The 27,623-nt window shown below is 46.0% G+C and overlaps 1 protein-coding gene across 1 annotated transcript in view; it reads left to right on the plus strand.

The window, feature by feature from the left end:
- The first annotated feature begins 11,727 nt into the window (after positions 1 to 11,727).
- The window catches only part of ASB18 (ankyrin repeat and SOCS box containing 18), a 71,692-nt gene continuing 55,796 nt past the window's right edge, over positions 11,728 to 27,623 (plus strand). The window contains 1 exon segment of the mRNA XM_011929651.1: positions 11,728 to 11,932. Within this exon segment, the coding sequence (XP_011785041.1) occupies positions 11,728 to 11,932 (205 nt within the window).

The following is a 27,623-nucleotide window of genomic DNA, read 5'->3' on the forward strand; positions in this document are numbered from 1 at the left end:
TGGGTGGGTTCTGGCCAGGCCTGGCTCCTTTCCATCCTGCCCATCCACTCACTTCACGTAGAGGCTGCTGGCTTCCTCGGCCAGGCCAATAACTGAGTGCACCTGCTTCTTCTCTACCTTCTGAGCTCCACCACCTCTCTCTGCAATTCCCTTCTTCTCAGGTGGTACAAGGGCAGATTAGCAAGTATATGGCAAAAAAGACTCATAAAGAGGGAGCAACTGTCAGTCCCTACTTCCTGCAAGTCCCCATAATCTTTGCATGATTCCTTGAAAACCCCCCCCCTTGGCTTTGGGACTCCCCAGTCACACATCCACCTCCATCCTTTATAGGAAGAAAAAGGGATAACTCTTTCTCCTTTAACTCCAAACTCCAAAAAAAATCAACTTACTCTCTCCTCTCAAGGGACAGTGTATTAGTCCATTCTAGCATTGCTATAAAGAAATACCTGAGGCTGGGTACTTTATAAAGAAAACAGGTTTAATTGGCTCATGATTCTGCAGGCTGTACAGGAAGCATAGCAGCATTAGCTTCTGGGGAGGCCTCAGGAAACTTAAAAATCATGGCAGAAGGCAAAGGGGAAGCCAGCATTTCACATAACGGGAGCAAGAGGAAGAGTGGGAGGTGCTGCACACTTTTAAACAACCAGAACTCGAGAAAACTCACTCACTATACAGTACCACTGAGGGATGGTGCCAAACCATTCACGAGAAACTGCCCTCATGATCCAGTCACCTCCCACCAGACCCCACCTCCAACACTGGGGATTAAAATTTGACATGAGATTTGGTGGGGACACAGATCCAAACCATATCACACAGGGTCTTAGGGCCAGCTGGGGCAGCCCTCAGTCCTCACTGCCAAGAAGAAACTGACTCCCAACTGCGGGCAGCTCTCTGAACTTGGAACGTGGGGTGCTTGGTACTTTCATACTCAGTTTGGGCCTTAGATGCACTAGGCCACTTCCTGTTTCACTGTACTGTTTATTGGCTCCCAACTTTTTCTTTTCCAACGGCCTTAGTCCACTCCTGCTGCTGTAACAAAATACTACAGATTGGGTAACTCATAAACAGCAAGGATGTGTTTCCTCACAGACCTGGAGACTGCAGAGTCCAGGATCAAGGCAACGGCAGATCTGCAGTTCTGGTGTCTGGTGAGGGCCTCCCTCTGCTTCCAAGATGCACCTTGAACGCCGTGTCCCGACATGGCAGAAGGTGAAGGTCAAAAGACCCTGGCTAGCTCCCTCCACCCTTTAACAAGGTCACTAGTTCTGTTCCTGCAGGAGGGGCCCTCATCACTCAATCATTCCCTTAAGTCCCTACTATTTTAGTACTATCATATTGGTAAGTCAGTTTCAACATATGGATTTTGAGGAATACATTCAGACCTTACCACCAACTTTTTGTTAAACCACGTCGCAAGTCTTGAGGTGTTGTTGTTGTTGTTGTTGTTGTTGTTGTTGCTGCTGCTGTTTTGAGATGGAGTCTCATTCTGCTGCCCAGGCTGGAGTGCAGTGGCATGATCTCAGCTCACTGCAAGCTCCACCTCCTGGGTTCAGGCGATTCTCCTGCCTGAGCCTCCCGAGTAGCTGGGATTACAAGCGCCCACTATCGTGCCTGGCTAATTTTTGTATCTTTAGTGGAGATGTGGTTTCCCCGGGTTGGCCAGGCTCGTCTCAAACTCCTGACCTCAAGTGATCCACCTGCCTCGGTCTCCCAAAATGCTGGGATTGCAGGTGTGAGCCCCCATGCCTAGACAAGTCTTGGGTTCTTAATTTCAATTATTTTCGAACAACTAAAAATAATTATTGAAACAATTTTTTCAAAACATGATGTGTTTGAAATATTTTCTGCATCCTTGCATGTCTGAGAATCTCCTTCCAATACACATGAACATTAAATAGGCTCAGAATGGAGTTATTGGGTTACGATATTTTCCCCTCCATACCTTGTAGCCATTTCTCGGTTGCTTTGTGCCACTTTGTCATATGAAGAAACCTGCTACCAATTAACTAATCTGGTTTTTCTATTTTAAAAATTAGGAGTTGTTTCTTTATCCCTGAAATACCAAACTGTCATCAGAATATGTTCAGGTGTGTTTCTATATTTTCACAAAATATCCTGAAAGATACTTTTAATTTAAAGGCAAGTCTTACTTTTTAAGGGTGCTTGAAAGGGGTTTTAATTTGGAGAGAAGACATTCTACTCATCAGCGCAGGGAACTCGTCTTAGTCTTCCTGGGCTGCTCAGTTGTTCTGGAGGCTGCAGAGTCCAAGATCAGGTGCCATCAAGGCAGGTTTCCTGCTCAGGCCTCTTGGCTTGGAGGCAGCTGCCATCTTGCCCTGTGTGCTCACATGACCTCTTCCTTGTGCATCCACGGAGACAGGGAGAGCTCTAGTATCTCTTCCTCTTCTATAAGGACGCCAGTTCCATAGGATCAGAACTCCATCCTATGACCTCACTTAACTTCATTTATCTCCTGATATGGTTTGGATCTGTGTCCCCACCCAAATCTCATGTTGAATTGTAATCCCCAGTGTTGGAGGTGGGACATGGTGGAAGGTGATTGGATCATGAGGGTGGAGTTCTCACGAATGGTTTAGCACCATCCCCTCGGTGCTGTTCTTGTGATAGTGAGTGAGTTCTCATAAGATCTGGTTGTTTTTAAAGTGTGTGGCACCTCCCCTGTCTCTCTCTCTTGCTCCTACTCCAGCCATGGAAGACATCCCTGCTTCTGCTTCACCTTCCACCATGACTGAAAGTTTGCCAAGGCCTCCCCAGGCATAATTTCTGTACAGCCTGTGGAACCATGAACCAATTGAACCTCTTTTCTTTATAAATTACCCAGTCTCAGGTATTTCTTTATAGCAATGCAAGAACAGACTAATACACCTCCCTAAAGACCATGTCTCCAATAAAATCACATGGGGGTTAGGGCTTCGGCATATGAACGGGGGGCATGAGGCACAATTCAGTCCACAGCAAAAGGTATATTGTCTTACTTCTTTACTTATTATGTTCTCTCTATTCTCATTTCTCCTAAGATACACACATTTCCTGAATCTGTCTTTGGCATTACTTTTCTTTATGTGCATCATTTTGTCCCTTTCATACTCTGAGTTTGAGAGGATTTCTGTGTCTGGTCTTTTAAATCACTGACTTGGTTTTCTGCAGTCTCAATCACTGTATAAATTTCATTTTAAAACTTGAAATATGGTTTTCATCCCAGAGGACTCCTCCTTGGCCCTCTCTCACTCCTCTTTCAGACAATGTTTATCTAGATTCTCAGTGATAGTATGGATTTGGGATTTTCACAAATTTTCTCACTTCTTGCAGTAACTCTTGTTTCATAAAAACACATTTACCCTGGGACTCAAAAATCATCCATTCTTTCCCACTGTTGAATCAGAGTTCATGCTTTGCTTATCCTTGAGTGGGGAAGGAGAGAATGAGAAAGGGAAGGATAAAGTCTGTGACTTTCTTCAAATGCTAGTTAAGGTAGTATATTAATTATCTATTGCTGCATAGCAAATTACTCCAAAAATCTAAAGGGCTAAAGTAGCAAACATTCCTAATTTTACAGCTTCTGCAGGCCAGGAAACTGAACGTGGCTTTTGGTGGGTGGTTCTGTCTCTCAGGAGGCTGTCGTCACCCTCTCCACTAGGGCTGAAGGTTTTTCTGCCCCTTCCCAGCCCCACTTCTGGGGCTGACTCACCACAAGGCAGCCAGCTTCCCCCAAGGCGAGCCACTGAGGAGGACGCTAAAGAGAGCACCCAATGCAGAAGCCACAGTGTCTTTATCATTTATAACCTAATCACAAAAGTGGCCACCCGTCACTTCTGCTTTAGTGGCACCATATCTGTGAGAAGCAAGTCACAAAGCCTGGCCCAGCCCATGTGAGAGCAGGTCACACAAGGGCATGAATAGAGGGCCATCTCCAAGGCTGCCCACCACAGATGGGTTGGATCACGATGATGTGCGTCTGTGGTCAAGTATTTTCAGGTCCGAAGAGAAGAGGACAGACATTAATCCTATGGAAATTTTATTTTTCTGTAACAGAGGCATGGAAATTAAAAAAAAAAAACTAGCAAGAGTGATGGCCAGGGAGCCTCACCACTAGGGCAGGGTATTCCGTTCCTGTTTCTTGTGTGTTTCATTTTTTAATCCATACCATCCTGAATGGCAGGCGCTGTGCGCCTTTCTGAAGCATGCATGACTGCCCCCCAGGTGCCCACCACAGCCCTCCTCATCTTGCTCACTGCTGCCAGCAGCTGAGTGTGACATGAGATACTGAGGTTCTGGGCACACTGTGGGGCTCAGGGGTCCTTTCTGAACCTGCCAATGAGGCAAGATCTGCCCCACTCTCACCCCAGGGCCCTAGCCTGCATTTCTGTCTACTCACACCCTTGGCCAGCTGGTCTACCCTTCCTCAAGCCTGCCCACCCTGTTGATGCCAGAAATGTCTTAAACTTTTTGTCACAGGGATGCACTTTGTCCTAAGTTTAATCACTGATACAGATTTTCTCCATTTTTCTCATTTTCCTTTATTTCAAAGATGATTTGAGATGGAGGTAGGGGATTAAGTTTGAAAGCATATGCTCTCTCAAATTATTCTTCGTTCTTTAAGTGACTTTACACTGTCCTGCTTTGATCTATTAGGGTGATTTTAACCTCTAATTATCAGAGGGCAGACTTTCCACCTTACATCATTGTGCTTGACTGATGATCCTCTTACCCCCAATGACAGTGTCAGTCGAGAAAAAATGACGAGACAAGTTCCAATCACTTTAGGAGGTTTGTTTGCCAAAATTAAGGACACACGCCCATAACACAGCCTCAGGAAGTCCTGATGGCACTTGCCTAAGGTGGTCGGGGCACAGCTTGGTTTTATACATTTTAGGGGGACATGAGACATCAATCAGTATATGTAAGAAGTACATTGGTTCCATCCAGAAAGGCAGGGACAACTTGAAGCAGGGAGGGGTCTTCCAAGCCACAGATAGATGAAGAGACAAATGGTTGCATTCTTTTGAGTTTCTGATAAGCCTTTCCAAAGGAGGCCATCAGAATATGCATCTAGCTCAGTGAGCAGAGGGATGACTTAAAATAGAATGGGAGCCAGGTTTGTCCTGAGCAATTCTCAGCTTAGTAATGTTGGGGTCCCAAGATTTTCCTTTCACAGCAGGGACTCACATAATCAGTTAAATAACTCCTTAAAAGCCATGACCCTTGTGGTCTAGTCTCAGATAAACATCTTGATTAGGAAAACACCATCCAGCAACCAAGAGATTATATCAAAGTAATGGCCTCTCTTTCTTTATCCAATTCCCATCTACTCTCAGGCCTCTTTCTGTTGAAGTCTCCCCTGATACTCCTGGTCCCTGCCTTAGCCCTTGCCCCTCTTCTCTTCCCTCCCACCCCTTCTACATCTTTTCTCACAAAACTACATATCAAGAAACCAAAATAACCGACAGGAAGTGTATTAGTCCGTTCTTGCACTGCTACAAAGAAATACCTGAAACTGAGTAATTTATAAAGAAAAGGGGTTTAATTGGCTCTTGGTTCCACAGGCTGGACAGGAAGCATGGCTGAGGAGGCTTCAGGGAACTTACCGTCATGGCCAAAGGTGAAGGGGAAGCAGGCACATCTTACATGGCAGGAGCAGGAGGAAGACATAGAAGGGGGAAGTGCTACAGACGTTTTAACAACCAGATCTCATGAGAACTCAGTAGCATGAGAACAGCAAGGGGAAAATCCACTCCCATGATCCAATCACCTCCCCCCAGGCCTCTCTTCCAACATTGGAGATTACAATTCAATGTGAGGTTTGGGCAGGGACACAGATCCAATCCATATCATTCCACCCCAGCCCTTCCCAGATCTCATGTCCTTCTCATTGCAAAATACAATCATTCCTTCTCAATAGTCCCCCAAGTCTTAATTCATTTCATCATTAACTCAAAAGTCCACAGTCCAAAGTCTCATCTGAGACAAGGTAAGTGCCTTCCACCTATGAGCCCATAAAACCAAAAACAAGTGAGTTACTTCCAAGATACAATGGGGGTACAGGCATTGGGTAAATATACTCATTTCAAAAGGGAGGAATTAACCAAAAGAGGGGCTACAGGCCCCGTGCAAGTCTGAAACCCAGCAAGGCAGTCATAAATCTTAAAACTCCAAAATAATCTCCTTTGATTGCATGTCTCACATCCAGGTCACACTGATAAAAGAGGTGGGCTCCCAAGGCCTTGGGCAGCTCCACCCTTGTGGCTCTGCAGGGTAGAGAGTGCCTGCACCCAGGGTAGAGGCAGCCATGGCTGCCCTCAACTGCTGGCACTGAATGCCTGCCACTTTTCCAGGTGCATGGTGCAAGCTGTTGGTGGGTCTACAATTCTGGGGTCTGAAGGATGGTGGCCCTCTTCTCACAGCTCCTCTAGGAAGTGCCCCAGTGGGGACCCTGTGTGGGGGCTCCAACCCCACATTTACCCTCCATGTTGCCTTAGTAGAGGTTCTCCATAAGGGCTCCACCCCTGCAGCAGACTTCTGCCTGGACATTTAGGCATTTTCATACATCCTCTGAAGTGTAGGTGGAGCCTCCCAAGCCTCAACTCTTGCCCATTGTGCACCTGCAGGCTTAACACCACATGGAAGTCACCAAAGCGTCTGGCTTGCACCCTCTGGAGCAGAGACCTGAGACACACCTGGGGCCCTTTTAACCACAGCTAGAGCTAGAGTAGCTGGGACACAGGGAGCAGTGTCCTGAGGTTGCACAGGGCAGCAGGGCCCTGGGTCTGGCCCATGAAACCACTCTTCCCAAATCCAAACCTTATCCAGGAAAGAAGAGGAAGAAGCTGACTAGGAGATGGAAGAACTGGGCACAGAACAAGAGGCAGGACCACACAACACTGGGATGCACAGCCAGGCTGTGTGTTTGCATCTTAACCCTGCCATTTAATAGCCATGTGGCCTCAGCAGTAGCTCCCCAATCAGTTTCCTCATCTCTCAAGTGATAATAACCTCAGTACCATTGAGAGGAGAAAACAAGTTATATTCGCAACACCTTTAGAAAGTGTGTGGCATGTATTGAGAATTATATAATCAACATACACATCAAGAAGTGCCTGGCATTAACCACGGTTCAAAAGGTGTTTACTGAATGAAAATCATTTGCGTGTTATTTGGGCTTTGATGATTATATTGGTAGGAAATACCCATATCTCCAATTGTACAACTCCATCCTTGCATCATCACAAATCATGCCCCAATAGAGAAAAAACAATTTCAAGAATTGTCAATGACTTTCTTCACGTCTAGTCTGTGCCCACATCCCATTGCATTGTTTCCAACCTCTGAAGACACAGGGGAAATGAAAGTGGCCCCTGCTCTCTCATTGCACAAAGAACTACCTCAAGTTCAAGTACCAAGATTGCACTACAAAGTGGCTACTGCAGCCTGGTGGGTTGACGGATGAGCCTGGCCCCACACAGAATGGAAAATACATTCACACAAACATCTCGGTCAAACCTCTCAAGACAGAAAAGCTAGAAAAGACTCATTGAAAAGGAATTCAAATTGGGCATGGTGGCTCACACCTGTAATCCCAGCACTTTGGGAGACTGAAGCGTGAGGGTTGCTTGGGCCCAGGAGTTTGAAACCAGCCTGGGCAACATAGTGAGACCCTCTCTCTGCTAAAAAGAATTTAGAAATTAGCCTGGCATGGTGGCACACACCTCTAGTCCTAGCTACTTGAGAGGCTGAGGCGGAAGGATTAGATTGAGCCCAGGAGGTAAAGGCTGCAGTGAGCGGTGATTGTACCACTGCACTCCAGCCTGGGCAACAGAGTGAGACTCTGTCAAAAAAATTAATCTTTAGCAAAATTAAAAAGCTTCTGACCACAAAGAGAAACATCTATGTCACCGGAGCTGAGATTTAGGAGAAATTTAAAAAAGACAGTGGGAATCAAAGACAGGAGAGAGGATGATGTGAGATGATGGAAGCCTCTGTCCTGGGAGCAAAGCCCCAGCTGACCCAGAGTGGGAAGGGCCCAGCAGCTGGATCTGGAGGCAAGGGAGGCCCCAACAGCACTCAGGGGACCAGAGGATGAAGGAGCTGCTCTCCATGCTCTCACGGAAAAGCAGGGACATTTCAGGCCCAAAGAAGAAATGAGTCTCAGTGGTGAATCCATAGACAGGGCTACATCTCAGTCACTTTGAGTGACTCTAGATGGGCACAGTGCTTGTCCCTTACTCTGAGGTCACAGGAGGGTCTGAGGACTTGGGACTGTTCATTTCTCCCAGACCATGGCCTTCCTCTGGCGATGGACTTAGTGCTGGGACTAAATTAGACCCCAGTTTTATCAACTAATTTATTAGGCTTTGTTATTTTGCTGCAAATGTGTTCAAAACCAAAAGTATTGATGGAGGAGAAAATCACAAGCCTGGCAGTCCTGACCTCTTTGGATGCAGAGCCGCATGACATTAAAAATTCCAGACAATATTTATGCTTCTCTATAAGATACGTGTTATTAGTCCTCATCTAAACACATTTGTAAACATAACTTGATGTAAGTTACATACAATATGTCACTGAAAATACATAAATTATGGTACCCTCCAATGATTATTTAAAAATTAAAATAGAACAATAAAGCGCCCTTTATCTGATGCAGAGAAAGCCAGGATCTGTCTGTCACTGATTGCTGAAATATATTCTACACCTTTCAAGGACAATCGCTGAAGGAGAAAGTCAAACAGATGATTTCCTAGAAGTTAAAAGGGGAAATATTTGTGCTGGGTTCCTTTCTCCTCAAATGATGGTTTAGGCTGCGGGGGACTGGGGTGGGGAGGGGGTGACATTAGATAATCACAAAAAGAAAGAAATAGAGACTAGAAGATTTCATGCTGAAATAAAGAAATTCATGTTGCCTTAAATATAATTTGTGTTAGTTACATTTCAATTCCTAATTTATACATAGCAGGGCTGATAAAGAATTGCATTATAACGAAATTAGCTGGAATAATTAGCATAGTGTATGTGCCACTGATTAAACACCCAGCAGATAGCTTGGTAATTAAGATCAGTGAGTGTCGTATTTTGAGGCTTTGTCATCTTATTATCTGCCTAACAAGTGCTTCATCTTTACCTCCCTTCTGATTTGAAGTTTGATAGCAGTCTCTAATAATTCTCATTTTGTTTCTTTAAATTGCCTTGCCCCAGTGCTGATCATTTTCCTATGGTCACTACCCCCCATTTCATTGTACCTACACAAATGTACTAGTGCTAGATTTCTCCCTACATGTAAGACATTTGATGCTGCAAAGTATCTGTGCTTGGAAATTTAAGCTCAAAAATCTCCTTCAGAACCCCCAGTTCTTCGGCCAAAGAAAGAAGCCGAGACCAATTATACTCTGCAGTTCGGTCAAGCCTCTGAACAGCAGGCAGATGCTCGGAGTTCGTATTTCCCTTCTGGGCAGAGTCCATTGCCGGAGATTCCAAGGATGTCTCCATCGGGGTCCATTTGTCAGGGTCTGTGACACTAAAAGGCAGTCACTCCAGTGGCGCTGGCTGCTGCTCACTCATGAGCCCAACCTGTGGTGCCATTGCTCCTCCACTCGGGGAGTCTGGAGTTGGCTGTTGTCATTTAAAAATCCACTGGGGTTTTATCATAGAAGGCAGGGTATTACTATTATCAAAGAATAGAAGGCTTGGGAGGATCAACTCAAGTTCTTCACTGGCTGAGCCATTCCCCCGGTACCTCCTTAGACTAAAACCAGGACATTTCCATGATTGAAAGGCAGAGTAAATACACTAGCTGTATCAATCAAGAATGCCTTCTTAACAGAAAACACACAGAAAGTGCTTACAGCATAAAGACAAGAGGTCTGGTGGCTGGGGTTCCAGAACTGGGGCAGGGGTTCAGAAATGTCATCCCCAGTCTCTCCCCCACTTTCCGTCCCATTCTCCTTTGTGTGATAATCATTCATTTCATATCTGTTGCTTCCCGGCTGTGATGTGGCTGCTGCACCTCCAGATACCATGTCCATGTTCAAGGAAACAAGACCAGGAAAGAGAGATGCCAGCCACTTCTGTCCTTCTTGATCAGGAAAGCAGATAACTTCCCAGACTCACCCCAGCAGCCCATGCCTGCTACTGCCAGCCAGAATTGGGTTGCAAGGGAGACTGGACATTGATTAGCAGGCAAATGAGACTGGGACTGACACTACTGACCTAAATCAATGTGACTCATCCCCAGAGACTGGGCACAGTGCCCCCGCCAAGAAAGCCAGGCCTTGTTGGGCAGGTGGAAGGAGAGTGGATGTTGGGCAGGAACTACAATGCCTGGCACCTCAAGTGCAGATGGAATAGAAGCTGGAAAATCACACACAGGAGCTGAAAGGAGGAAGTGGGTACATTAGTCAGTGTTCTCCAGAGGAACAGAATCAACAGTATGTAAGAGGATTTCTTACAGGAGAGACAGAGAATTTCTCTTCAAGAATTGGCTCATACTATTGCGCAGTCTTGATAAATCCATCATCAGCAGGGTGGGCTGATAGGCTGGAGACCCAGGGAAGACCGGAGGCTGAGACCAAAGGCTGTCTGCCGCCAGAATTCCTTCTTGCTCAGGGAAGGTCAGTCTTTTGTTCTAATCAGACCTTCAGCTGACTGAGGCCCACGCCACATTAGGGAGGGCCATTGGCCTGACTCCAAGTCTGCCAGTTCAAGAAATTCTAATCTGATCCCAAAAACACCTTCATAGAAACATCTAGAGTAGCACTGGGCAAAGTCTCTGGGCACTGTGGTCCCGGCCAAATTAAGACATAAAATTAAGCACAGGGGAGAAGAAAGTGGGGAATGGAAAAGGTGGCAAGAGCTAAGGCAAGGTGAAGGAGGCCCTACAAGCTCCACGGCCTTTACTGGGCCCTCAGAGACCACAGTACACTTGGTGTCTGCAGAGAAGCTGCAGGAACAGCTGTGCTTATGCACCAGTTGTCATGCAGAGACCCAAGCACACTGAAGACACAGGTCAAGGAGAGAAAGCCCCATCTCTGCCCCTAGGAGTGCACAGAAATCCACCTGAGGGCTCTGCACTCCCACAAGTCATGGAATTATAGGCTTTGAGCCAAGTTTACCAGCCTTGAGGCATGGGGAGGTCGCAGGTAATATTTAGGTTACTTTTTTCTCACTTCTGTGATGCTTTTGTCTTCCTGAGATCAGCCAGTCCTTCCCTGAATTTGGAAACCAAAGATTCCATTCTATTCTATGCAGTTTGAGGCATGTCCAATTTACAGGGGACCAGACGCTCCTTTTAGAGGAAGTGAAGGAACACAAGGGGTAGAATATTAGAAAATATTCCTTTCTGCAGAACGGAGGTCCAAGCCCAGTGCCAGGAAGAGGTTTAAAAAGTTTCAGGAGAGAGCCTCACTTTTGATAAAAGAAGACATTATTCAACCATACCCATGAAAGCTCTCTTTGAAAATATTGTCTCTCCTTCTTACACCACTCACAAACATGTCCGCTGCCCCCATCTCTAGAATAATCCTTCGCTGAGGCCTCTGGAAAGATTACTTCACACCTCCCTGCTGGCCGGTGGCCCTCCCTCAGGGACTGTAAGAGGAGCCAGGGTGCTGCTACTTATAGCAGCCCTCACGCCACTCTTGCGGACAGCTGCTGACTTTGGAGTCACTTTAGAGGAAGAAAAGAAGGGCTGGTCACTGCACAAATGACACAACAATGTCCAACTCGGATTACCTTCCCGACTACCCACTCAACTCAGATTTAGTGAAGAGATTAAAGTCTGCCCTGGATGCCAAAGATGAGGAGAGAGTGGGGGATTTAATCTGCACTGAAGTCACGCCCGTGGACGCCGTGATAGAACTGGCCAATGACGACTGGATGAAAGACCCCTCGGCTCAGCTGCCCCCCGGCATGCTGCTAGGTAAGCAGAACGAGCCTGCTGCATCTGGGACTTTATTACTGAGTTATGCTGATGGGTGGGCAGATCCTGGAGGTAGAGGGGCAAATGTTTGGAAAAAGCAAATGATATGTACTCGGATATCTGACTCTTGTACATACGTGCATACACGCGGACTGCATAGACTGTGTACATGCATGTGCTACATAAGCAGCAAGTGCAACACAACACAAAAAAACTAACCCTTGGTGCCATAATCCACCACAGTGGCTGCTCTGTGGCTCCATTGTTTTCCAAGCTTGTCCATTTGCATGTGTAAATTTCACCCACTGATAACCATATCATACACATAATTGTGTGTTCTGCTCCCTGAGATCTAAAAAATCTAAAGTATCTTCCATGTTGCTAGTCTTCCTAATTTCAATCCCCTATTGAAATACTTAAACCCAATGCCTACAAAAATATAATATTTGGTTACCTTTTTGCTTCTGTAAATAATGCTGTAATGAGCTTCTTTATTAGGATTCATATGGCTTTTTTCTTTTTTGGGATTATATCCTTACCATATATTCCTAGGAGCCATATAACTGGAACAAGAACGTAACATTTTTTCAAAGTGTATTGTTTCTAAATTGGTTCCAAATTGTTTTCCGCAAGGGTTTCTGTTCCCTCTGACAGTGAGGTGATGTGTTTTGCCACAGCCTCACCAAGGAGCATCGCTGGTAATGAATGTTTGTATTAAATTGCCATTTAATAAGCGTACACTGGTAATTCTTCACTGCCTGCGCCCATCCTTTCTTTGCAGGTCTGGACGAAGCCTTGTCCACAGGATGTTTTCTTTGTAGGCCTCATCAGGTGCAAGACTTGTCTATTTGGGTCTTGGGCAGGCACGCTCCGTCTCTTTGAATCATTTTTATCATTTTGTAGGACTTCTTCACGTAGCATAGAAATCATCCCTTTGTTGTGCTTCCTCAAAGTGTTTTCCTGACCTGTGATTTACTTTTAGTTGTATTGTGCTGTTTCCCAGCTTGTCAGATTAGGGGACGAGGTTAGTCTTGGCCCCTAAGGGATGCTGAGGGCTCCTCTTCACCCCCATTCTCCCTTCCAACATAGGTGCACACATGCACACACATGTGTGCAACATGCAGGAGGAACACATATGGGACATGTGTGAGAGTTGCTGCCAGGGAACGGAGCTTTCAGGGTGCTGAGGTGCTGAGGTCTGAGATTGGAACTTCCGAGGGGGTCCGCCCCACCCCCTTGGTTCGGGTCTACTTCCTGGGCTGCCTTGCCGCGGGGACTTAAGCCAGCCGCTTTAGGAAGGAACCTTCTCTTGCTTCCTCTTCACCTTGGTTTTCCTAATATCTGGCAGGGGTCAGGAGCCATGATCCAAAACTTGGTACCTTCCATCTCTCTAGATGATTGCCCTGGGGGGATGTGGTTAGGGAAGGTTGTCATCACAAGCAGTGATTGGACCGGGAGTGCTGAGCTGTACATCTTGCATTCGCCCTCAAGGCCCACCGTACCCAAGCAGCCCCCCGAGGCTGATCTCTGCAAACTGCATCAGTCCCACTTGCCCCCTGGCTCCTGTTGGGGGCCACGAATGAAAGGAGCTGGGGGAAAGCGAGGGCAGGGCGAGTGCTTCCCCGGCCCTCCTTGCCAGATCGCTGCTGGGTTTAGCACCTCCTTCTGCGGAAGGCTGGGCTCCTTCCCAGCAGCTCCTGCCCCTCTTGCACCATCAGGTACAGGGTTAGGAATAGCCACCCACTGTGGCTGCTGCCGCCTGTAGGTGGTCTCCTGTAGCTCCTGTAACCCTGCCTGCCTTCAGCATGCCCTGAGCTCATGCCGTCTGCTTTCGGCTGAGATCCCGACTGCAGCAAGCGTCCTCTCAATAGCTCTTCCTTTATAAACCTGTCCCAGTCGGTTGAAGATTTGTGTATTGGGAATCTTGAACCTAAATATCCTTTCTTTTCACATGACTAATTGCCCTGCAAAATCTTTCCTGTGTGTCTCATTTTACCAAACACTTGAAACTGTGAAAATGGTGATAGGAAAGTTACACTCCTTCCACAATGAATCCATTAAGTTATAAATTACATACTGATAGGGTTTGGCTGTGTCCCCACCCAAATCTCATCTTGGATTACAGTTCCCATAATTCTCACGTGTTGTGGGAGGGACCCAGTGGGAGATAACTGAATCATGGGGGCTGTTTTCCCCATACTATTCTTGTGGTAGTGAATAAGTCTCACAAGATCTGAAGGTTTTATAAGGGGCTTCCCCTTTCGCTTGGTCCTCCTTACCTCTTGCCTGCCACCATGTGAAACATGCCTTTGTTCTTCCCTCACCTTCTGCCATGATTGTGAGGCCTCTCCAGCCATGTGGAACTGTGAGTCGGTTAAACCTCTTTGTCTTTATAAATTACCCAGTCTCCGGTATGTCTTTATCAGCAGCATGAAAATGGACTGATACACATACACATGTACTTTTTCCTACCTAATGATTCAGCAGTGCAGGAACAATTTGATACTGATGACATGTTTAAAGTGCTTGGGTCTCTCCAGGTTGCTTCAATTCAGGATGATGGTATGCTAAATGATTAAACAGGTGATCCTAGGGCACGCCTTATCAGTGACTTTATCACAGAGAAAACAGGCTGGACTTCAGGACGAGGGTGCAGGGAGCAATACGGTCAGACGTTCATTTGGGGTAAGCCACTCTGGTTAACGTCGGAAACTAGGATTTGAAGGAGGCAGAGAAAGGCTAGGAAGAAGATGAATCTAGCTGGGAGTTCCACTTGTTAACGAGGGTACGAGATTAGATCACTGCTTCTCACATAGAGACCCACAAGCTTCCTGAGAAAAGCTCCATGGTGGGAACTGCTTTCTGCTGGGTCCTCCCCTCAGAGATTGTCACGATGACATATCAAAGACTTGGAGGAGTTTTACCACAAAGGGACTTAAGGATTGCAATTGCATTTGGCGCAGTTTCTCATCTCACCCCAGAACCTCACTTTCATGTCTGCTAACAACCCGTAGAATTGGTGATTTGCAGAGGCTCTTGGGGAACTGCTGCTGGCTTGGATCATTGTTTAGGTTCCCTCCTTCTCCATGCTTCCCTGAAGCCATAATCCCAAAGACTCACTGTCGCAGCCTAAAATGGGCGTAGGCTCCTTTTTCCTGTGGGAACAAATGTTCTCTTTCTCAAGGCAAGGGAAAGTTTGGGGGGATCATCCTTCATGGGAGAAAGAGCTGTTTGGATTGTAAGCTACATGTAGGGTCTTTACAATTTTTGAACAGTGGTCAAAACTCATCACAATGACCTTGAAATGCAGCACATTTTGGGAATAGACCCTGTCAAGCATCTAAATCCCTGAGAGGAAGAATGTGAAAAGGAAGGAATGATAACACAGGAAAACGGGGCTGGGCCAAGAGAGGGGGCAGAGCTAGGGATGCCCACCCGGGCCAGGAGAAGGCAAGGGTCAAGGCTCATGTTGGCAAAAGTACCTGGGGGAAAGAAGAGGGAAGAGGTTTCTACCCCAAGGACAACCTCAGTAAACAGAAGAACTCTGAGTTTTGTTCAAAAAATGACAATGTGAAAAAATAAGAAAAAGAAAACCATTCTTTCTGCATGTTAACATGATCACTTGAGGACACTGCCTGTTACACTGCAATCACCATGCTCATTGGCCTGTAAACGTATTACTTCCACCAAATAGAACAGAAAGAAACAGAATATATTTTGATGCATCCATGTCAACATCACCAAAAAAAAAAAGCATAGAGAAAAAGTGGTATCCAATGGTGGAAAGAACTTTTTCTGGAGAAGTCCCTCAGGTGAACATGTGCCCCCACCTTGGTGCAGGCAGAAGTCAAAGGAACTGAAAATTTTAGCCCTAGAAGACATTGGGACAAAGCGCAGAACATACCCTGAGGCAGGCATTAGGCAGGAGAATGGCCATCAATCCGAGTTCTCTTAAAGAGGCGACTCGCCTGTGCCCTTGCAAAGACACCTGCTCTCCTGCAAGGATGGACCTGGGACGCCCAACATCCTGCTGGGCTCACTGAGGCTAACCCCCCAACTCCCTACAGTCAGCCTCCCCATCCCAACAGGATCCTCCCAGCCAGGGCTGCACCTTCTCTGCTCACCTTTGCCATCTCATCCTTCCAGATCCCAAGCAGAGGAGGTCACCTCCATTGGAAGGCCATCCCTGAGCTCTGGGACAGAAATCTTGCATCCTCCCTCCATGAAAGCATAATGCCTTTAGTCTCCATCCATTGCTGAAATGCATGGCCTTGCTAGGCTGGTTTTTATACACCGACTGGACAATTCAAACCCAAATGCAACCTCTTCCAGGGCAAGAACCTCACCTAACACTCGATTATAACCAGAGCCTAGCACGGAGTTTTAGCCCTGAGAGAAAGCTCGGACTCTGGGTGCAGTGACTGGCATGGAGGAGCCAAGCTCCTTTGCTCACCTTCAGCTGGGTGGGCACAGACTGCATTTCCATAGACACTATCGGGATTTGTGTTTCTGCAGAGAAATATTTAATTCTACTTTCTGCTAAAGCCAAGTCTCTATTGTTTAATATTAGTAACAACTGCATTATTTGTGCTTGCCTCTTTTCAATACCAATTGGCTCAGTAGCTGCAGAGAACACAGAGAGGGAGAAAGGATGGCTGGGGGAGGGGCAGTGAGACCCATCTCGCCCCCCAAATGCATCAACTGTACAATTTGGTAACTAGTGTAATCAAACGACTTAAGAAACAACTGATTACTAATTGCTATTATTAAGGATGTCAGCATTCCATGATTTTGCTGCTGATATATTATATACAAGTCAAGATGCTACTTGAATTCTTGATTGAAATAGAAAAATAGAGGCATTATGTTGTGTTTGGGGTAACGGTATTTAAGCATCCAGAGGAAAGTTAAAGAAATACTAATTGAGTTTTTATTAAGAGATCTCACCAGCCGCATGTATAGGTGGGGAATGAGTGTGGGTAAACACACCACGGACATGTGCACACGTGTGAAAATGGGGTCCATTTGCAGAATTAGACTTCTCATCCAAGGCTTGATGCAGGGCGAACCATGACACATGGGCCATATCCCCTGCTCCTTTAAGTCAGACATCCTTCCCTATGCCTGGAGAATAACATCACTCAGGACAAACCAAATGGTTGACTCTAAGTTAAATGAGCACAGCTCCCACCTTGGAGGAATCATTTTCCAACACAATGACAAGAGCGTACCCATTGATGATGCTGCCGAGACGTGGTGTAATGGGAAGGGCAAGGGACTGAGAGGAAGGGGACCCAGGTTCTTGCCTAAGCTCTCCCATGACCTGTGTGACCTTGAACATGTCAGACCACCTCTTTGAACCTTCATTTCCTCATTTTCAAAAATGGATTGGTCTGGATCATCTCTAAGCATCTTTACCAACTCAGGTTCTAAGACAAATGGCTTGTGTTTGTGGAGGGGATGAACAAAGCCTCCCGACCCCCACTGCCTTCCCAGGAGTGGTGGATTCTAACAGGGGCTTGTGTGGGCCACACCCCGCCTTGGAAGGAAGGGCTCCAGTGCTGAGGTTCAGGTCAAGAGGCAGTGAGGATACCAGCTGGAAGATGCGTAGGAAGCTGGTTTGCGAACTCATATGCACAGATGAAGCAGCAGCTTAGCTCAAGGCTTAGGAAGAATAAGTCCCCAAATCAGGGCATGTTCAAACTGAAACTGGTCCTACGCAGAGGCCAAGAAGGAGGAGTCGGCGATGCATCAAGGACCTGCTGTTCCCTGGAGAACAGGTGAGAGCATCTCCAAGAGCTCTCACCTTTCCACTCCTCCGGCTGAGGAAAATGAGGCTTGGAGAAGTTGCATGACACACCTTGGGTTCCGCAGCCGGCAATATAAACCCAGTGCCCTTTCCTGTGCTCCACGGCGCCTGTAGTGCATCCCACAGCTACGTTCTACAGACGGGAACACTGCTGCTCACCTGTGTTGCTAGTCGACAGCCAGTTAGGAGCAGAGCGGGAGCAGGTACGCTTCCTGACTTGTAGTCAGGGACTCTTGCTGCCTACCCACCCAGAGACATTGTGCAGGAAGGTCCCTGAAAAAACTTCCCAGTGAAGCTGTCTACAACCCTTTCATCTGACATGATGCACATCTATGCATATGTACACATGCGCACACACGGTCATGCACACATGCACACACACACAATCTCAGTAGATGGAGTCCCTGGTTTCAAATCATTGAGCAAAAATAATCCAAAAAATCACAGGCAAGTGAGTGGGGTGCTAGGCTGGAGAATAAAAACAGAAATGGGAAGCGAGAGGTCACCCATGGCAGGGCAGGCAGGAGGAGAAGCGTTCTGCTGTCTTGACTGCTCATCCCACCAGAGAGCGTGGGGGCAGGGAGACCCTGCTCGAAGCAAAATGAAATTAAACCTTTCTAAGTACTTATAAATCAGCACCTAATGACACTATCCCACCACCAGCCTGAGCATTGCTCTTATTACTTTGATTCACAAGCCAGGAAAAGATCCGGAATTATGCACAAATTATTGTCCCATCTTCTTAATTAACGCTGATTGCAAAATTCTTGCTAAAGTCCTTGCTAACAGACTCAATTATGCGCTGCCTGAATTGATTCACCCAGATCAAGTGGAATTTATTAGAAATACACTTTCCTACAATAACATCAGATTATCTTTGAATATAGTTAAATTATTTAGGAATAAAATGGCTGCAGCAGCAGCCCTCTCTTTAGATACAGAAAAATATCTCCCACCACCTAGAATTAAAATGTATCTTTGCTTTCTATGAGACACACACCCTAGGCTCTTTTTTTTCCCCAGAAGCAGGTTGAATCACACTGTGATGAGATGAGATGCATGCCTTAGAGCTAATGGTCCGGCTTCAAAGGCACATGGGCAAGAAAAAAAATCCTACAGGGTCGCGTCTCAGCTCCCCCTCAAGTACGAACCGTCACTGCCCGTGGAACACAGTGAAATTGCAATTAGACTAAATCAGGATATTTTCAGAATCAAAATTGAGAAACGGGCTAATAAAGAAATAATGTATGCTGATGACATACATCTATTAGCATCACTCCCAAGCACACTGGAGAGTTTGGAAAGAACAAAAAGAAATGAGAATAATAGCGAAGAGGCTTTTCTACCTTTCCAAGATGACGACAGTTTCCTGCCACAAGTGCTCGGCTTGAGAAATAAACATTCCGAAGGAACTAATTGGAAATGGCAGGCATGCTCTCTGTAGCCTGATTCTAGCTTCGCATCCAATGCCCCACTATCTTTTAATGCCAGCCTCTGCACCTGGAGATTGGACAGGGACTAGGTTTGTCTTATTTGGCACATCCTGCACATAGTAGGTACCTAATAAATATTTATGGGCTGGGCATGATGGTTCATGCCTGTAACCCTAGCACTTTGGGAGGCTGAGGTGGGCGAATCTCTTGAGCCCGAGAGTTGAGAGCAGCCTGAGCAACATGGCAAGACCCTATCTCTACAAAAAATACAACAATTAGCCGGGCTTGATGGCACACACCTATAGTTCCAGTTACTTGGGGGACTGAGGCAGGAGGATCACTTAAGCTGGAAGGTGCTGCAGTGAACCGGGATCGTGCCACTGCACTCCAACCTGGCAACAGTGAAAGTCAGTCTCCAAAAAACAAATGAATACATAGAAGTTAAAAATAAATAAATAAAAAATAAATATTAATGCGCCAAATAGCACAGGGAGAACACAGTAGAAATCCTCTGGCTCCACCCTCTAAAGAGGAGCATGTTCCTGGGAGACTGTGACCCAAAGGAAGGAAGCCCAAATAAAGGGAGGCCAGCAGCAAACGTAGTGCCCCCAAGGCATGGCACGTGGGACAGGGAAGTGGGACCCAACTGGGACTTGGGTGTGTAAGTCAGAGAAGAGAGGAAGCCCCAGGCAAAGAGATTGGGACGATATTGTTTGAGGCCACAAATTCTAGGCACAGGTGCTTACACTTACTTGGAAAGGCCATGAGGAGCCATTCAGCAAAGGAATGAGGTCATCTTAATTTGTAAAGAAAACACCTGACTCTTTTACCTAGTTAAAGAGAAGATAGAGGAGAAAGGACAGGTGCCAGGAGATGCCACCAGCTGCCAGCTGTCCCCTCACAACCACCCTCCTCCCCTGCTTTACCAGCAAAATCCTGTGGCGTGCAACATGCCCACCTGAAGAAAGAAATACATCTCCCCACTGTGTTAGTCCGTTCTTGCATTGCAATAAAGAAATACCAGGCCAGGCGCAGTGGCTCACACCTCTAATCCCAGCACTTTAAGAGACGGAGGTGGATGGATCACCTGAGGTCAGGAGTTCAAGACCAGCCTGGCCAACATGGTGAAACCCTGTTTCTACAAAAAATACAAAAATTAGCCAGACGTGGTGGTGTGCGCCCATAATTTCAGCTACTCAAGAGGCTGAGGCAGGAGAATCGCTTGAACCTGGGAGGCGGAGGTTGCAGTGAGCCAAGATCGTGCCACTGTACGCCAGCCTGGGCGACAGAATGAGACTCCATCTCAAAGAAAAAAAAAAAAGAAATACCAGAGGTTTAATTGGCTCACGGTTCTGCAGGCTGTATGGGAAGCATAGCGGCTTCGGCTTCTGGGGAGACTTCAGGAAAATTTCAATCGTGGCGGAAGGCAAATGGGAAGCAGGCGGCTTACACGGCAGGAGCAGGAGAAAGAGCGGGGTGGGGAGTGCTACACACTTTTAAACAACCAGATCTCACAAGAACTCACTCACTATCTTGAGAACAGCACCAAGGGAATGGCACTAAACCATTCCTGAGAACTCCACCGGCATGATCCCATCACCTCCGACCAGGCCCCTCCTCCCGCATTGGGAATGACAATTCGCCTGAGATCCGGGCGGGGACACACACCCAAACCCCATCACCCACTTCCCTTGAAGCTAGGGCTGGTCTTGTTCCCATCAACAACGGGCTTCACAGCAGATGGAGGAGGACAGAAGACAGAGCCGGCAAATTTGAAAACATCAATAGAAAAATATTTGATCTGAAGAAGAGAAAGTAAAATGATGGGAAATTAAATGAACAGGGTCCGTGGGACAAGATAAAAGGTTTAACATACACAACTGGAGTCCAAGAAAGAGAAGAGAAGAGCAGTAACAGGATGGAAAAAACGATTAAAGAAATAACTACCAAGCGTTTCCCAATTTTAGTGGTAAAAAACATAAGTTTATAGATCCAAGAAGTTCAGCCAACCAGAAGAAGGGCAGAGTTGACAGAAGGGGGTCAGCTATGTGGGCTCGCATGCCTGGGTGCTCAATTCCTGTTGCTGAGTCAGGTTTACTCTGAGAATAAACAGCAGGTTCCATGGGAGTGAAGGGGTGAAACGTGTGCAGAGAGAAGGGTGCAATCAGTTCGATATATGGAGATGCATCATGTAACTCTTCTTCCCACAAACCTGCCATGCTCTGTACTGCCTACAGCAAGGGCTGGCCTGTGGGTTGGCTGCCTGTTTTTATGAATAAAGTTTTATTGGAACTCAGCCACCTCCTTCATTTACATATTCTTTATGGCTGCTTTCATGTGAGCGTGGCAGAATTGGGCAGTTGCCACAGAGACCATATGACCTGCAAAATGTAAACTATTTACTGTCTGGCACTTTATGGAAAAAGTTTGGTGACTCCTGTCCAACAGCACACAGTTTAAATATTATAACAGGCATCCAAAGGCCTAAAGATGTACCCTGAGCTAACTCAGCCCTGCCTTTCGTTCTCTCCCGGCTTCTCTGCCATTCTCTCCCAGCATCCCTGCTGTTCTCTCCCCACATCCCTGCACCCACCCAGAGGCTGATTAGTCACAGGGCTACTCTGAATGTGGTGGGAGGCAGGAGTCACTGTGGGAAGTGTTTGACTGAAATTGACAGTAAATATTTAGACATGTTTACAGCAATTTAACACATTAACTTAACATCTATGAGTTTGATTTGCAGACTTGTAATTACCTGTTGTTTTTCAGTTTTATTTTTGCCAGTAACTAATTTCATTGTACTTTGAAAGAGAATCAGACCAGGTGAAGTGGCTCAGGCCAGTAATCCCAGCACTTTGGGAGGCTGAGGGGGGAGGACCGCTTGAGGCCAGGAGTTAGAGACCAGCCTAGGCAACATAGTGAGACCCCATCTCACACAACAACAACAACAAAAAAAAATTAATAATAAATTAACTGGCAAGTGGCTATAGTCCCAGTTACTCAGGAGACTGAGGTGGAAGGATCACTTGCACCCAGGAGTTCAGGTTCCAGTGAGCTATGACTGTACCACTGCACTCTAGCCTAGGCAAGAGAGTGAGATGCTGTCCTTAAAAAAATAAAAACAAAAATAAAGACTGAGCCCCTTGAAAAAGAATCAAACTGCAACAAATTAGAATCAGAAAAGAAAAGAAAGTCCGTGCTCCCTCACCTCGGGTGCTTAAGAAACTCTTCAAAAACTTGACTTTTAAAAAATCTTTCACAATAGGCAAAAAGATCTCTTGTCATTTTTAACTTGCATTTTAAGTTAGTAAAACTGAACGTGATTAGCGGTCCTGTGGTTTAGCGTCACTTATAGTTCCTATCTTTTTTGGAAGTTTAAAGTTCTGATTTTGGAATTTAACTCCATCAGACAAAACTGGCCTCACTTTGCTGTATGCAGTGTCGACCAAATTGTCTCCCAGACCACCCTTCTCAACGGCAGGATAGGTAAACTTCTTGTTTCTAGAAGGGATGTAAAGGATCACAGGGCAGAACAATCAGACCAAACCAACTTCAAGAGAGAAGTATTTTGCTCTCTGTGTGAGATTCATAAAAAACAATCAGTCTGAACATGCAATTTGTCTCAAGAGGCAGGAGCTGCAATTTTATCATGTAATTAAATCCCCACGCCAGTTGTAAAGAAACTTCATCACTTTTATCAGGGAGAGCTTCAATGATACGCTTTCCAGCAACGTCCCCAGAGTCTATAAATGTCCTTCCAGGGCTATTTACTTGTGGTTGTGCACGCTGAGGATTGGGCCGCTGCGTTCTGCACTCATCCACAGCGGATCCACGGCGTTCAAGGGCACCTTTGTTTCTGAGCTTCCAAAAAAGCCCTCCTGGGCTGCCAGTGAAAGCGGCACTTGACCTTTGGATAAGATCCCGTTAATAATGAGAAGTGACTGTTGTCCTGCATTATCTGCACGGGGCTTGGTAGCAGTGATGGGAAAATACGTTAGTGAGGTGGTTTCCTCCCTTATTGTGTTCCTCCACTTGATGGAAATGAGATTTCTTAATAATGTGAAATCAGCCAGACAATTTAAGTCATTATTAATAGATGCACTTGATCTGAGGAAGTAAAATGTTTTAATGTTTTGTTAAATGAGGTGTGCTGTGCTAACATTGTTATTCAGAGAGGAGGTTGAGATACTTTAACATTTTTGATATTAACATCTGTGTGACTAACTCTGGTGGATGGATATGTCCTGGAACTCTTAAAAGCAGAACTTTATATGCCTGCCCAGCTTCTTATTTTTAAATTTTTTTTTAATTCTGCAGGGAGTGGGGTGAAAGAAAGGTAGTTTTAGACATTAAAACAGGAAGAATAAAGACCAGAAAAGGGTGTGAAAGTAACCCCACTGGAAGGCCTGGGGCTGCTGCACCAGTTTGTAGTGATGTTACTATCCCAGAGTCCAATCAGACTTAGCACATGGCCACTTACAGAAACCCTTCAGGTAAAAAAGGGGAGAAGGAAATTGACCAGGTCAACAAGGTGCACTGGCATATTTAAGAAAGAGTGCACAGAATCTCACAATGTCCACAAGGGTAATGACCTTCTGCCCCTGTCTGTCCACTTGGACGTTTCCAGAAGGAAGCCAGACATTTGCCAATGACCTAGGAAAGAATCTGAACATTTGCCCTTCCCTAAGAACAGAAGAAAATGGCAGGGTGTCCTGCAGCCTCGAAAACTCTACCTCTTGGCTTGAAGGCATGGAAAGTTGTGACCATGGAGAAAGAGCGTGACCCTGCCACAAAGCCCGCCAGCCCCAGGTTTCAGCCTCAGCTGGATTAATCCTTGGAGGCTTCTGGGGAAAAGAAAATCACTAGTCAACTCAATGGCAGGAAGCAAAGATCCCAATGTCACGTGAAAATAATAATCACCGTTCAAACACTACCATCTGGATAACCCATTATAATTTCAAGGTGGATTTTACCTTTTTCATCTCATTTGATCCAGAGGCAAAAACTCCCTCTCATTAGCTACCTACACTATAGGACTCAGTTATAAAGAACTAGTGTTTGTGTCTCCTGCAGACGAAACATTATGCTTATTATTTAAGCCTCCAAAATATTCTTTGCAAAATTATATTTAAATCCAGTTGACTTACCTGGCAAATATTAGAGAAATTCAGTCTATTCACTCAGTTATCCAGACACAAGCCGGGCCTCCTCTCCTGCTTGGATTCTTGCCTTCCTTTTCCTAAATTCACTTCATGGTCTGCAACAAAAGACCACAGCAATTACATTTGTTTAGTATTCTGCCACGGTCCACACATACAAATGAGCTTCCTCATCAACTAAGTACACCATTTGAAAAACTAAAAATATTAAATGTACTGCCTTGGAGAAAGTTACATTCATCAGAATCCCTCTCTTTCAAGAAGGGCACTGTATTTGTTTAGAAGCATTTCCTTGACCTGCACCCTGGAGTAGACGTTGAAACCCCACAGGCCCTGGCAATGCACAGAACAACACTGAAGAAAAAAGGGGGAGGATTTCCATGGCTGTACCAGAGAGAAAGGAAACAGACATGGAAGTGAAAAGTAGAATAAGGCTGTGCAAACTGTGATGGACCCCTTCACATCCTCACTGTGATTGCCAGATACACTAAGTGATGCTATTAGTGGGCTAGCTTGAAAACAAACCAACCAACCAAGAAAAATCAAAGAAGCCCATGGTGGCCGCCATTGTGGGAGGAGAGCGGAAGGTACACAGTGCAAGCAAACACAGAGGTCAAGGACAACTTAAATGGTCATCTATCTGACATAAGTTACTCTTACTGTACAGACATGCTTTGAATGTTTTCAAATAATTTGCTGCATTTATGCCATCTAAATTTGGGTATAAATATCAATGCATCAAAACAACCAACAACATCTGAACCTGAAAACAAGAAAAATAAACTTCTAGTGCCCCAAACAGGGAACCCATAGCAGTGAGTAGCTGTTTCAGTCACACAGTTCTCAAGGACAACAGATTCCTATGGGTCTGGGGTTTGAATGCTGCCTTGCGGCATTGATTGAATCAGCCTGTTGCTCTGATCTGTTGAGACCTTTTGGAATCTTGGCTGTGTCACTCTCCATGCCACCCATCTGATCGCTAACTTTCTGTTTGGACGAACGGAGGCAAGATGGTGCACTTCCGGGTTCTTCTTCACCACCAGCTCTTCCCAGGCGCGCGAAAATGCAGCAGGCGCCCAGGAAGGTGCAGATCAACTGGGCATGCGCCAGGTGACGTCAATCCAAAGAGACCAAGATTTACCTGGTCGCACCTGCAGAACGCCCCCCGACACGCCCGTGCCCCGCCTATTGCCCTCGCACTCCTAGAAAAGCCGCTCTCCGCCAGTGAGCCACGCGGCCTTCTCACAGCCCCACTCCTGTCGGGATGTCAGGACTGTGGGAACTCCGTCCGAGAGCCCCACCGGGGGACTCTGCTGGCCTCTGGCCTCCTTTGCCGGAGGCCGACAGACTTCTCCCTACCCACCTTCTTTCCCTGAAGCTAGGTGACCAAACTAAACTTGCAGTTTTGCTCCTACCCTTTGCCTAGCCGCTGGTTCTTTTGTGCTCGCTCTGGTGGTCTTAGAAAAACAAATCACTTTCCACATATGCATTCAAATCACGATATGTATCACACAGAATGGAGGTAAGTCCAGGGATAAAAGCCATTCCACACTGCATTGAAAGGGTCACAGATTCCACGGCTGCCTTTCACAGCAATGGTTCTCAAACTTGGCTGCATGGTAGAAGTTCCTGGGGACTCTTTTTTTGTTTTGGAGACAGAGTCTTGCTTTGTTGCCCAGGCTGGAGTGCAGTGGCATGATCTCAGCTCACCACAACCTCTGCCTCCTGGGCTCAAGCGATTCTCCTGCCTCAGCCTCCCAAGTAGCTGGGACTACAGGCACCTGCCACCTTGCCTGGCCAATTTTTGTATTTTTAGCAGAGACAGGGTTTCACTATGTTGGCCAGGCTGATCTCAAACTCCTGACCTCAGGTGATCCACCTGCCTCGGCCTCCCAAAGTGCTGGGATTACAGGCGTGAGCCACCGCGCCCAGCCACCGGGGGACTTTTTAACAGTCCTGATGCCCAGGCTGCACCTCCAGCCCATTATGCCTGAAACTCCCAGGTGGGCTCCAGGTATCGTGTTTCTTAAAGTTCCCCAGGTGATTCATTTTTGCAGCCAAGGTTTGAACCACTGCTGTCAAGGCATCATGTGTATTATTTCTCCAGTTTGCATTATTTAGCCAGAGTTTCCTAAAGAAAGACTCACACTGCTTCCATCTCCTCCAAGAGGCTGTCATGAAACTGGCATTGCAGGTTGTCACCTACACCTCCTCCACATATTTATGATAACCCTGCCACAGAAGAAAATTCTAGTCCACCCCGACGTGTTCCTAGTGACTTCACGGAGCTCCAGGTGATTCCACTCCGTTTTTTAAATGCTCCCAGACCATCCTTTTCATAATCGGTGTAGGGATCTTGCCCAGGTCTAATGTCAAGACCATCAGTCTGAGGAATCCGAAGTCTCTTTCCATTTGAAAACTAAACCTCTAGACTTCTGGTTCTTTTTTTGTTTTATCACAGTTCCTCAAAGACTTTGACAATTGTTCAGCAACTTCATACGCAAATTCACTCTTGAAAGAAGTTGAATTTGTATATGTGCTAAAGTTGGCAAAGAAGATAAAACCTGAGTTGTATCTTGAGGCTATGTATTGGCTTTGACTAAGCAGAGAAGGGTGAGGACCAAAAAAATAATGAGATTAAAATGACCTGACCCAAGCAAGCTATAGACAATGTGAAGGCGGCAGGCAACAAAGAGCACAGTCGAGAGCACTGGGTCAGAAAACAGTGTTATTCACGCCACTACAGGGCATCGTTCAGCTGCTGGGAAAGAAAACTAAAGAACTTCTGTCTGCTGGAGTCCTCCGCTCCTTGCTTTCTCCTGTTTGATCCTTGCAGGCAGGGGTATTATTAGGTTTTTTGCCTTCAAACCCTCAAACCTTAAGACTCATCCTAAAACATAAAAAAGATGACATAAATGCTTATTGAATGAATGAATGAAAATGAGTGAATGAACGGGTTGGTTTTCAGGTTTGTTTGCTTTAATGCAGTCATCAACATGTGGCTATTATTGTTCTTTAAAAAAAAAGACAGCTCTCTGCCATACTTATGAAGTCATCTGCATGTCCTACTTATGAACTAATGCTATCTACCATGAGCTATTTTTAAAGCTCTCAAAAAAAAAAAAAAAAAAGTCTGTTTCTTGACTAGTATGCCTTACCTACTGAAATCAAGCTTGGATATTTAGGGAGCTGTTGACAAATAACACTGGAAAGCTAAATTTAGCATCTGGTGCAGTGTGGAATGGCTTTTATCCCTGGACTTACCTCCAGTGTCCCACCCCTTTTAAAAA

The sequence above is a fragment of the Colobus angolensis genome, unplaced genomic scaffold (assembly GCF_000951035.1).
Source record: "Colobus angolensis palliatus isolate OR3802 unplaced genomic scaffold, Cang.pa_1.0 Scaffold82, whole genome shotgun sequence".
NCBI classification, from domain to species: domain Eukaryota; kingdom Metazoa; phylum Chordata; class Mammalia; order Primates; family Cercopithecidae; genus Colobus; species Colobus angolensis.